Genomic DNA, 12,467 nt, shown 5'->3' on the forward strand with positions numbered 1-12,467 from the left:
GGGGGGGGAGGGGGAAGGTGACGACGGCCTTACCTCCCGGACCTTCGGCGGCCGCAGCGTACGCCAGGGAGGGTCAGGAGAGGGACTGCTGTGTCAAGGCGAGTCCATTAAAAGCTGGGAAGGAATGGGTCGAAGATGAAGATGAGTGGGTGGTCGGAAGAGGGTAGTCGGAAGAGGGAAGGCTCGGGGCAAGCGCCGGGGACCGGTTACTCGTCCTCACCGGGGGCCTAAGTTGTTCTCGTTGAAGGGGGAAGCATGGCAAAATAGTCAGCGGCTTTGGGTGATAGTGGAAGGGATGGGAAGGAGTTGGGAATACCAGCGAGTGGCGAGGAGAAGTCAGCAAGAAGGGTTTCGTGAAGAGGGGTGCGCGACAGCAGCGAGCACCGTGCACTTTGTCAAGGCCCCGTGTAGTGCAGCCCTGGAAATGGGATGAAAACACAGTGATGTCACCATGGTTTGCTGAAAACATAGTTCACGTGATTAGGCGGTTGTCGTCTTCATTTTGCATGCACATCGCCTTCAACCTGCCGACACACCCGCATAGCGATATCTAATCTAGGTACCATAGCCGAAGCTAATCATGCGAGAGTAATATTGCTGCTTGCAGACGATCTCCTAGCCTCTTGCAGCTCTGGTGGCAGCATACTGGATGCATTCTAATAGTAGGGGGAATCTATCCGGCTAAGTAGTACAAGAGTCCGTGGTATGAATTAGTTGCGCGAGACATCACGACCGAAGAGCTTGACCTTGAGCCAGTCAGCCATAACGAGGGAGCGGTTGCGGAGGGAGTAGAGGGTGGAGATGTAAGCGGAGCGCCAGAAGAGCATGGCGGCGCCGCCTCCGGAGGCGAGGTTGCCGTTGAAGAGGGGCAGGTCGGCGATGGCCTTCTCGCTTCCAATGTACGCGAGCGAGCCCTGGTGCGAGTAGTGGAAGGGGGTGATCTTGGAGACGCGGTTGAGCTTCTTGACGACGTTCTCAATCTCCTCGGCCGAGGCGGTGCCCGACTCGCGCAGCTTCTTGAGCTGGCGCTCGTACTTGGCCTTCTGGCCGATCTTGCCAAAGGTCGTGGCGAGGTACTTGCCCTCCTGGGACGCGACCTGCGGTGGGGGCGTACGAGGTGGCGGTGCAGTCGCCAATGGCGTAGACGCCGGGGGCGCCGAGCATCTCGAGGTAGTCGTCGACGACGATACCGCGGCGCTGGGTCTGGACAGCGGGGAGCTTGGCCATCAGGTTGCGGGTGATGGGGCGCGAGGTGTTTCCGGTGGCCCAGACGAGGAGGCCGTAGGGGATCTCGCGCGTCTCCTTGTTGGCGTCCTGGACGATGACGCTGTCCTCCTTGACATCCTTGACCATGGTGCGGGTGAGGACGTCAATCTTGTTCTCCTTGAAGGTCGACTCGGTGTACTGGATGAGCTGCTTGGAGAAGGCGGGGAGCACGTTGGGGAGCGCCTCGATGAGGGTGATGCGCAGCTTGTCGGCGACCTCGGGGTACCACTTCTTGAGGTCCTCGATCAGGAAGTCGTGCAGCTCACCGGCGTACTCGACACCAGTGGGGCCACCACCGACAACGATCATGTGCATGAGGCGGTCGACCTCGGCCTCGCTCTGGCCAGGGAAGTGGGCAGTCTCGATGCACTCCATGAGCTTCTCACGGATCTTCTCGGCGTCCGGGAGCTCCTTGAGGAAGCAGGCGTAGTCCGTGACACCCTTCATGCCGAACGTCTGGTTCTCGCAGCCGACGGCGTAGACAAGGTAGTCGTAGTTGATCGTGACCTTGTCAGTGGGGCCGTTCAGGCCAGACAGGTCCTGAAAGGTGACAGTCTTGGCGAAGGGGTCGACATCCTCAGCGTTCGCCTCGTAGACCTGGACGGCACGCTTCTTGTGACGGGTGATGAAGCGGGTAGGCTGGATGATCGAGCGGGGCTCGAGCGTTCCAACAGTGACGGACGGGAGGAGGGGAGTGAAGAGGAAGTAGTTGCGGGGAGAGATGACAACAACGTTGAACTCGTCCGTGTCAAGCTGCTTGAGGAACGACGTAGCGCCCCATCCAGAGCCGAGAATCACGAGAGTAGGCTTCGAGGGGTCCTGGGGCTTCTGGTCTCCGGGGTGGTTGTCGGCGTTGATCTCTGCCGGGTGTTAGCTCGAGGTCCGCGGCTATGATATCATTATTTGGGGGGTGACGCACGGGTGGTCACGTACCCGGTTACTCACCGTAGAGGAAGAAGGCAGTGGCTCCAATGAAGACAACAGCGGTAAGCTTGACAACGTTGCCGAGGATCCTGCGGAAGCGGCCCTTGTGCTTGGGCTGCTCGTGCTGCTGCTGCGGCTGCTGAGAGTACTGGGGCTGCTGCTGGCCGTCCGTGGCGTAGGCACGAATGCTGCGGAGCGCCGAGGGGCTACCAGCAACAGGAGCGGCGAGGCGGGCGACGGCGGCGCGGGGCGCAAGGGCCGAACGCGCTGAACGCGCTGCAATCTGGGTGCGAGCTGAACATTGCATTTGCGGGCGTGGTAACGAAAAATTGTATCCACCCATCGCATCGCGTCAGCGTGTTATCGCGCCCTCGCAGATGACCGATCAGACGAGACAATCCACAACGCTAGCGGACTGTCTGGCCCGCTCAGTCAGAGCTGTAAAACTCACCAATCTGGCGGAAAGCCATTTTGGGCAGAAGTTGTGGGGGAGAGTGGTGACCTGAGATGTATCAGCAACCAGTCGTTCCCAAGAGGTCAATAATATCTGCGCGTTCGGCGGTGACGCAGTGGGCGCCGGTGAGAAATTGACAATGTCGGTCCACGTGGCCGGGATCTTCGTCGACCCAGGCCCGAGTGCGGGTGGCATGATGCGATTTGCTGACGCTCCGGCGAACGTCGGCTTGGACCAGCCCTCGGAGTGCGAGAGATGCAAGCAGAGGTAGTAACGGACGGACTCACGAGAAAAGGGTGCACCGGGAGCGAGAGAAAAGAGTAAGAGGAGATGTTTAAGTAAGAGTGGGGACGCGCTGACTGCGTTGGTCGAACTTGGTCGAAGCCGGCAAGGTGGGGAAGGGTCTGAAGCGGGTGCATAGTTTTGAGTCGTGAGATAAAGGCGGCATGACGCGCCGGACCAGAGAACTCCAGAAAGTCAAATCAGGATAGCCATAGCCGCAGAGGTACCAGCGGTCAAGCGCCCAAGCATGCCAGGACTTGACAGGACCCCTCGCCGTTCCCGGCGGCTCCCTTTGACCTCTGTCATGCATCGATGATAATTTTGGCGAGGTTGAAGCGGCATTGGCAGATACAGTCGAGCACGACCCTGGTTGCCCCAGCCGCTCGGCCAATCGCGTCCCCTGTCCGGAGCGGCTTTGGCTCCCATGAGTGACAAACTCCGCATCTGCTTGGTGCTCTTACCGCCTCTGCCGCCGGTTCCATGGACACAAGCTCGTTCAACCCCCATCGCGTCGGAATTCCCCACTTTACGAATCACATCGCGACTCGCCCGCAACCTTAACGAGAACCCATTCCAATTCACTTTCTCCTGCGATCCTGCTGTTATGCATGCCGAGCCCCCCGATTGCGTGCACGAAACTCCAAGCGATCGCCCTCCAGGAGGGTCAGGTGACCTCCGCGCACGCATGTTCCTCACAAGTAACCGAGTCTCAAAGTGCGACTTCTTCCGACCTCTCGACACCGGATAGTGGGCACTTTCCGAGAACGGCCAGGGATGGACTTGGCAGTCACGTGATCTTATCAGCCAAGAATGACCTGTAAACCCAGTCAACTTGAAGCTGTGTCACCCGCACGTGGTTGTAACACGGGTGGCGCTCGGCGGTAGCCGATCCGTCCACAGACATTGACCGATCGCTGACAGCGGACTGGACAGACATCGCGCGCGTTACTTTGCTCATCTTCACCATCACTCATCGCACCACTTCCACTCCTGGAGTAGTCGCCACCATGTCTCTCTGGAACAACACGGTGGGAGCTTGCTTCCCCGCCGCTCCTCAAGGCGATCCTACTCTCCCTGTCACCGCCTACGAGGGCGAGCGTCGTGTTTCCAATGGACATCGCGACAAGCGCCCGTTCACCTTCCGCCGCCTCATCAAGTCGTACTGGTCCGACTGGGCTCTCATCGGCCTTCTCTGGTGAGTTTAGGGGGCTTCAGGCGTCCGCATGCCTTATCAGTTGTTGCAAAACGACGCCTGCCAATGCCGGCTTACGTCGTCCCGGTCGTCATGAACCGTCTACTGTTTACACCAGTGGCAACGACGACTGCGCTTTAGAGGAAGGCCCTACGACAAGGGAAGGTCACGCAGCTAACATAACAGGATCCTCTTGTTAGCCATCTCGCGCGCGCCCGGATACAAGCGCGAGTTCTCGCTCAAGGACATCTCCATCCAGCACACCTTCGCCGAGCATGAGCGTGTACCTTTAAAGTAAGTTATGGCAAGCTGCGGCAACTAACGGGCAGTTCACTCATCGTCATCTCGCTCTTCGTTCCCTTGGGGGCTCTTCTGATTCTCTCGCTCATCGTCGCCCGCAATGCGTGGGACATCCACAACTCGCTCGTCGGCTGCACTATCTCGTGGCTCATGGCTGGTGTCGTCACCAACATCATCAAGATGGCTGTTGGCCGTCCCCGCCCCGATCTGATCGACCGATGCCAGCCCAAGGCCGGCGCGCATGACCGTCCCGTGTACGGCCTCTCCAACTTCACGATCTGCACGCAGACCGACTGGCACAGGCTTAACGACGGTTTCAAGGTATGTCGAGTGCTGCGCCGCAGCCAGCTCACCACAGTCCTTCCCCAGCGGCCACAGCTCGCTCTCGTTTGCCGGTCTCGGCTTCCTCTCCTTCTACCTCGCGGGCAAGATGCACATTTGGCACCCGCACGGCCACCGCAATCGCGCGTGGGTCGCCCTCTCGCCCCTCCTTGGCGCCATCATGGTGGCTATCAGCCGCACTGAAGACAACCGCCGTGAGTTTCGCGTCTCCTGCGGTAACTGACAACAGACCACTGGCAGGACGTTCTTGTCGGATCCCTCCTCGGCTACCTCGTGGCCTTCATCACGTACCGCGCGTACTACCGTGAGTTATTTGCAGATCTCGCAAACTGACAAACAGCCCAGCTCGCACACCCCGTGTGCCACCTCCCGCTCCTGCCCAGCTCGAGCGAGGACGACGCCGACGACGACTACGGCACGGATCTCTCGAACGGCGTCCGCCTCCTCAACGACGAGGGCGTCCCCCGCCAGAGCGAGGACACTGCCGGCTGGCAGAACCACTCGTAGTCCCTGTCGTCGCCCTTGTCTTGTACGAAGTACCTAACGCAGTACCAGCCGAGCTCGATACCAAACAGGAAAGATACGCATAGAGTCGCCAGCGGTTTCGTTTCCCGAATTAAACTGTGAATAATAACAAGTATCCTTAACGCTATACGTCAACGATGTCATGCACTCATTAGCTCTTCAGCACAGAGCGGTGAGCGGTGGAGACAGTGTGGAGGCAGAGTGGAATGGAGGCGCACTATCTTATCTCGCACTGAGATCCGAGTGAGACCGGGCGTTCGCAGTTTGGTCCAGAGTTCGAGGTCATGTGCAAGCTGGGCAAGTGTGCGTCAGTGCCTCATGTGCAACTGGTCTGGACATGTGTATCATGTGTTCAGCGTGGTACGGGCAAGCCCCCCCGGTCATGTGTGCGTGCGGGGCTCAGTGTGCATGTGCGCGTTGAGGTGCCGGTGTGCCCGTTCCCCACATCTTTGAGCCGTGTGTGCATGACATTGCAGAACGCACGTTCATTCTCTGCTATATGCTTTCTGAGTGCAAGCTGTGTCAGAGTGTCAGAGTGCCAGAGTGCTCGTGCAGTCGCACTTGGAGCTCGTGCTCGTGATCTTGCTGGACAACTCTGGCTACGCGAGACAGGTGGGAAGAAGTTGACCAGTGGCATCGAGTGGCAGAGCCAAGTACTTCATCAGTAACATGTCCTCGACCTTCGACTCAAGATGCAAGCAAATGGGTGCGTGTACTTCTGCTTTTTTTGCATGTCAATCATCCATGGGTATAAAGTACAACAATCTTCCCGTTTCTCTGCGTAGACAACGATAGTTTGGAAAGCTACTACTTGCTACTACTTCTTTACTTCTTCTTGTGCTCTTCCTTCCTTGCTCCTATCTTATAACCTTATCTCGAGAACCTGTCAACAAACCCTCAGAAACCCTGAGAAACCCTCGAAGACCTTTCTCAACAAAACCCATTGGAACCCTTGTACGATAACCCAGTCGAAACCCAGTCGAAACCCTTGTACGAAACCCAGAAGAAATAAAGCGGAAAACACACGAAACCCGGACAGTTGATAGTTGAAATGATAGATTGTGACTCTTGTCGTGGTGTGCGAGGGCGGGGCGAGGACGACCGTAGTGATTTTTCTCGCGAGCCGGGGAGACACCTGGCGTCTAGTTCGGCGTGGCGCGACGTTGATCAGAGCAAGGGAGGCTCGCGGCCTTCCTATCTCTCGGCCTCAAGAGCTGGCGACCTCGCTTCGCTCGGTCTTCGCTCGGTCGCCTAAACGACAATGTTGGGCTTGCGGTCAATGTCGATGTTCTCGATCGTCTCGACCTCCCACTTGCCTCCCGCGCCCGTCTTGACGTGGAGGTTGGACACCTTTGGCGTGACGGCCGCGACGTCGTCGTCCTGCTCCTCGATCTCGTCCTGCTCCTCCTCCGGGTCCTGCTCCATGATCTCGTCGACCTCGGCTGCCGAGTTGCCTGACGTGCCCCTCGTCAGAACGGGAGTCGGGGCGCCGTTGGCGGCGGAGAGCTTCTTGAGCTCATCCTGGAGGTAGTTGATGTGCAGCACGGCTTTGCGGAGGATGATGGCCTTGGAGTCTGTGGGAATCGCGGAGGGGAGCGCGTTGCGCAGGCTCTTGAAGCCCGTGTTGATGCTCTCGCGCCGCTTCTGCTCGCTCATGAGGTGAGCCAGGCGGCGGCTCTTGGCCCCTCCACCCGGGCCGGGCTGAGGCGCCGCAGCAACAGGAGGAGAGTAGTACCGCTGCTGGTCCCAGTCGCGGTGGCTCGCGCTGTGCGAGCGTGCCCGGCCACCCATCGGCGCGCCGGGCTGGGCGTACTCGTGCGCGTAGAGGGAGTTGATGCTCCGCAGGGGCGGGGAGACCTCGGCAGCCTGGGGCGGCGAGGAGCGGTAGCACCCCCGCTGGAGCGGGGGCGTTGCGCGGCGAAGACGCCTCGTAGCTGTAAGAGGGGCGGAGACCCTTGGGGCTGCCGCCTGGCGGGGAGGGGTGCGCCGGCGGGCCCATGGAGGGGTTCATGGCCGAGGTCGGCGAGGTCGCAATGCTGGCAAAGCTGGGCAGAGAGTAGCGGTCGCTGTACCTGTCGCTCTGGGCGCGGGGGAGGGCGGGGCGGCCGGCGGCCTGCTGCTGCTGCTGCTGGCGGTACTCCCGGAGTTCGCGGAGCTCGCGCTCGCGGAGCAGTTCCCGCTCACGGAGCAGCTCGCGCTCACGAAGCAGCTCACGCTCACGGAACTCACGCTCGCGCAGGAGGAGCTCGCGCTCGTCCAGGTCGCGCAGGTGGTCCCTTCCGTCCCTAGAGTGGACGGCGTCGCGGGGGTCCCTCTCGCGCGGGTCACGCGGGTCGCGCTCGCGCTCCCTCATCAGCTCCCTCTCCCGCATCTCGCGCTCGCGCAGCTCCCTCTCGCGGAGTTCGCGCTCACGCTCCCGCTCGTGAAGGACGTGCAGCGGCGTGCCGCTGTTGGGGGGCGGGAGGAAGCGCTCCCGCCCCTGCTCACCGCGCTCGTCCTGCGACGGCCGGCGGGGGTAAGGCGCCACCTGGGCTCGGTACGAGGACAGAGACGACTGGGACGGTGAGCGGGACGAGCTGCCGGGCGAAGGCAGGGGGCGCGAACGAGGCGACGTGCCGCCGCCACCGGAGTAGTGCACACTCGGGATCGGGATCGAGGTGGACATGGCGTGCTCGGATCGGGGCGAGGTCGAGTGTGTCGGCGACAAGGTCATAACAAGTGTGGACGGAGGCGAGACGACGTCTGGCTCTCGGCGGGGGATCCGTCGATGGGGGCTGGTTTGAGGTGGGCTCTGAGGGTGTGAGAGTACAGGCGGGTACAAGTCAGAGACAGATGAGGGATGAGATGGAAGGGGGGAGGGCAGTTGACGTCTGGCGGGAGAAGCTCGGCTGGCTGAGACGAGAGGTGAGAGAGTCGAGGCTAGAGTGGGGGAGGGGAGAGGCCAAAGGGGATAGGCGGATAGGCGAGAGCAGGTGCTTGGGTGAGGAGGGCGGGCTGCTGGGCGTCGAGCAGGTGGCTTGGCGTGGTCTGCTGCTCGGTTTCTCGGTTGCTGACAGGTGGTGCCGGTTGATGTGCAACACTTGAAGTAGAGTGGTGCAGACGAGTGGAAAGTAGTCTAGTGGTCAGAGGAGGGGAGAGGGGGTGTGGGTAAAGGGCGCAGGCCCGGACTTATAGGTCTAGCCGTTGGTGTGTTCCGGGATACGAGCTATTTCAATACCGGCGGTATGGACAAGAGGGAGGGGGGAAGCCAAGGGGCTCAGCTGAGAGACGGGCAGGGGGAAGATCGGGGGAGGGGGGAGAAGGGACAAGACGGGCAGACGCAGGCTAGGCAGGAAGCGAGAGAGACGCAGATGCAGCTCTTGGGAGGATCGCAGAGTGTCGCAGACGCAGAGCCGTTGAGCGAGCAACGTCTTGTGTCTCTAAGACTCGCCCACCCACTCACTCACTCACCCACCCACCAACCAAGCGGGCGGTTGCGATTTTAGACTTGGGACTTGGCCACCGGAGGCTAGGCTGGGACCTGGGCAGGGCAGGGAAGGATGGAAACCGGGCAGGCGCACGAGGCTAAAGGGCGGGGCCAAGACGAAAGAAAGAGAATGTGACCCGTGCCTATATTCTGTGGGGCAGCGGGGGGGGGCAGCAGGACACAGGGTCCAAGCAGGCCAGCAGGGGCAGGCATCCAGCCGGGGCAGCGCGACCGCGGCCTGGGGCCACAGTGCGTACAAACGACTGAAGCAGACGCGGGCCCAGCTCCCAACCGCAGGTCCGGCAGCAGGCTTGGCTTGGCCACCCACCGGAGCAGAGGATGGCCGTAGGGCAGGGAAATCCGGAGACACCGACACCCAGCCAGACTCCAAGGGCCCAGCTGGCCCAGGGGCGCGCCAAAGGGCAGCAGGGTCAGCAGGGCTTCAGGACAGTCAGGAGCTCCAGGAGCGGTCAGGAGGGCACAGGAGGGCGCACGACGGGCGCAGGAGGACGGCCAGAGGACCCAGACGGCCAGACGGGTGACCCTGCATGGTTGATCCCGACTATGCTCCCCTCGCTGCCCGATTGGGCGATTTCGGGTCTGCGCGACTGTTCAGATGAACACGGCGACCGGGGGGATGTGTCGCTCAGCGTGCTCAGCTGACCGCAGTCCATCATCCCACCCAGGTTCATCCATGGCCCGGCTCGTCTCCGTCCCTCCCCCTTTGCATCTGCGTCTCAGATTCAGCCAAGAACTCTCTCCTCGCAGTAACAGATCAGTCACATAGTCGGCAAACCCGGGCGGCTCCCTCGTCGCTTCGCTCGGGTCTTGCATCATTGCTACGGTGATGTGACGCTGGTATCGCAGCTGTGTTGTCTTGGCACAGAGAGATACCCAAACGTCAGGCCTGACAGGCGTGACATGTAGCGCGAAGTCGATCCATTCATCAGCCGACGCTGACGCGCGTCGCTCGTGACATGGTGGCAAACTCTTGTACGATACAGAGGCATGACACCATGCCAGAAGACAGGGCGATGCAGTCGTTGCATCGGTACGTTTGTTTACGATATGCGACAGAGCTGGTCTGGGCAGTGCAGATCTTGAGCCTCGAGGCGGTGAGAACCACCGCTCCAGTCTGCGGGTGGGTTATGCATCGATCTCGGACTGCCCCGATCCGCTCGCTACGTCTGCTGCCCGCCTCTCAGTCTGCATGCCGCCGCCAACCTGAGCGGGGGCGGGGTCTTGGGATCTACTTTCCCCTGTTGTGCACTCGATTCGACGACTCGACGTTCCCCTCTGCTCTTGAGATTTGCATCCTGTGCATCTGATATCGAAACCCCAGATCCGGTTGGCCGGCTCGCGGTTCGGTTGGTGCGTTGTGCGTCGTACGCGCGCGCCCGAGTTCAGCCTGGTTAATGCCCCTATGGCCCTTGTTGCCCGTGTCAGAATGCTTGGCATGGCAGCCTGTCGTGCTTGAATGACCGGGGGCGTTGCGCCTTTGTGCGAGGCCCGCAGCTGTCGACCAACGGGGGACAAAGTTGGGGGTGGGTCTGGCGCCTGCCGCACAGAAGCGGGCAAAGCCGCCGCGCTCGTGACGCAGCCGACGCGCTTGCATTGGTCCGGTGGTTGCGGTGGAGGGGTGGTGGAGGCATGGAGGGGCAGCAAAGTCATGAGATTTCGGGCAGCTGTTGGCCAAGTTGGCGAGTTGGCCAGCTGGGATGCCGCAGCCGCCCACCGGGTCCACCAGACCACTTTTGTTCCAAGCCATGTCCAAGCCAACCAATACAGCCTTGAGGCGGCAGGAGGAATGAGACTGCTTAATGCTGCGAAAGTGAGAGTCCAGGCGCCCCAGCCTAGTAATGTGGCTGCCGTGCCCATGGCGAGCGGGGGCCGGAGCCTGAGCCTCAATGCAGCCAGAGTGAGACCCTGCGAAACGTTTTGGGCACGGGGGCTGAGGCGTGTTGACCTTCGAGCGGGCGTGCCATTGTCCGCATTCCTGCCATGGTGCTTGCTGACGAGATCATCATCTCGCCCGTTTGCTCGGACGCTCGGTATCTTGTGCAAGCCGGCGCACAGAGTCCTGGCCTGGTGACTAGGGTAAACGGCCGCCAAGGGGCAGCCGGGGGAGATATAGATGCGCCGCGAATGGACCGAGGGTACAAAGGGATCGGAAGAGAGGAGCCTCTAGCTTGCAGCACTAGCCGTGCAAGAGACGCAGAGGTCTGTGTGGCCAAATCTCGCCTTCGTTTCCCCAGGTGGGTGCGATGGCGACTTGTGATTGTCTGCCCCAGCGGCATCTCAGCACCCGTGCCAGGACTCCCGGTATGCGCTCAGGCATCAGAGGAGAGTAAGCGAAGTTGCAGATCCCATAGATTACGCTCGGCCGTCATTACCTCCCCTTTGTCCCTTTGCCCTCCCTTCCTACGGGCACCTGCATCGCAGCTGTTATGGAAGAATTAACCGAACGAACGAATCGACATCGAGGCAATATCACGGCAAATGCAACCCACCAGGCAACAAACATGCAAACGAACACAGCTGCATTGCTAAGCATAGCCGACATGGCCGACTGGCGCCACATGCAGATGGACCTCTGCCAATGAGGACGGGATCCAGAAGCCATGGACAGGGGATTCGAAAGTAATGAAGGGGGGCGAGGGGGACTAGGGCGATCGCGCAACTGGGCCGCTCAAGCTCGCTCACATGGGTCTCTCAGCCGACCTTGAACCGCGCTCTAGCCGTGCTCGGATTGGGGCATTATGAGGGTGCTGCGTCTCTAACCGCAACGCGCCATCGCAGGAGCCAACGTGCAGGGAGGGCAGGTCTTACGTATCGCGCACCCTTCGCCCGTTCAATTCGGTGGTCTCGCCACACCCTGCATCCACTGGGTCACTGCAATGGCCTGCATAAAGCCGGTCCTGTCCAGTGGTCGAGTTGGCTTACCGCTCATGCTGACCGGTTCATTCTGGCTTCCCTGACGCCGTTAGACACACCTCTGGGGCACCGAACACGGGACACCAACTGGCCCATTTTTGCAATCACGGGCACTTTCCGCCTCTCTCTCGAGCTCTTACAGCCGTGCCTATCGGATGCCCCGGTGAGAGGAGGACAAGAGGCACCCCCATCCGCGCCAGGAACGCCTCCCTCTTCCCATCAGTAGGCACGAGACCCAAGGCTAGCTGGACTTGCGGTCGCCGTCGGCGGAGAAACCCCGTCACATGCAAGTCTCAGCTGATTCTCTGTGCCCGAATAACGTACATACGTTATGAACGTTGTCAACTTTCTTGGTCAACACGGATCCGACGTCCCGACCGTGCACGGATTTGTCCAGCTGGCCCCTCCCTCATCCCACCCGTATCGGTTATGCACGGCTACGGACTGAGTTGAATGACCAACAGCCTGCCCCAGTGGACCAGTCGCAGTGTTCCGTTATTCCGGCATGAGAATGGATGCGAAGGCATGCGCAGCGGCACGGTCAAACGACATGCATGACCGTGTGACCGGGACTGTTATCAGCTGAGATCGGGTACGCAGGTACGTCTGGTCGGGCTCCATGGCCCACTCAGCGCTCAGCGTCTTGCTTGCGCAGCTGGCATGACGTCGCAATAGGCATGAGGCAAGGCTGAGGCACGGCAAAGTGCCCGTACCTGCGTGCAGTCAGGTGGTGATCCATCAGCGGATCCATTCTCAGGATTTGGGATCTGCCGCGAGCTTAA

At 60.7% G+C, this 12,467-nt stretch overlaps 3 protein-coding genes across 3 annotated transcripts; 1 reads left to right on the forward strand and 2 right to left on the reverse strand.

Annotated features, from left to right (window-relative positions):
- Window positions 1–3,933: 3,933 nt before the first annotated feature.
- On the forward strand, window positions 3,934–5,350 carry A1Q1_04965 (phospholipid metabolism-related protein; the record flags this gene model as incomplete). The annotated part of the gene is made up of 4 exons (XM_014321772.1): window positions 3,934–4,121; window positions 4,448–4,739; window positions 5,001–5,064; window positions 5,106–5,350. 4 exons carry the CDS (start codon window positions 3,934–3,936, stop codon window positions 5,348–5,350), a joined length of 789 nt encoding a protein of 262 aa, XP_014177247.1.
- A 1,186-nt stretch (window positions 5,351–6,536) lies between these two features.
- Window positions 6,537–7,950, reverse strand: A1Q1_04966 (uncharacterized protein; the record flags this gene model as incomplete). Its single annotated transcript, XM_014321773.1, has 2 exons — window positions 6,537–7,022; window positions 7,099–7,950. 2 exons carry the CDS (start codon window positions 7,948–7,950, stop codon window positions 6,537–6,539), a joined length of 1,338 nt encoding a protein of 445 aa, XP_014177248.1.
- A 1,947-nt stretch (window positions 7,951–9,897) lies between these two features.
- A1Q1_04967 (uncharacterized protein) lies at window positions 9,898–10,629 on the reverse strand (the record flags this gene model as incomplete). Its single annotated transcript, XM_014321774.1, has 1 exon — window positions 9,898–10,629. One exon carries the CDS (start codon window positions 10,627–10,629, stop codon window positions 9,898–9,900), a length of 732 nt encoding a protein of 243 aa, XP_014177249.1.
- Between the last annotated feature and the right edge of the window lie 1,838 nt (window positions 10,630–12,467).

This window comes from Trichosporon asahii (assembly GCF_000293215.1).
Source record: "Trichosporon asahii var. asahii CBS 2479 unplaced genomic scaffold scaffold00071, whole genome shotgun sequence".
Lineage (NCBI taxonomy): Eukaryota > Fungi > Basidiomycota > Tremellomycetes > Trichosporonales > Trichosporonaceae > Trichosporon > Trichosporon asahii.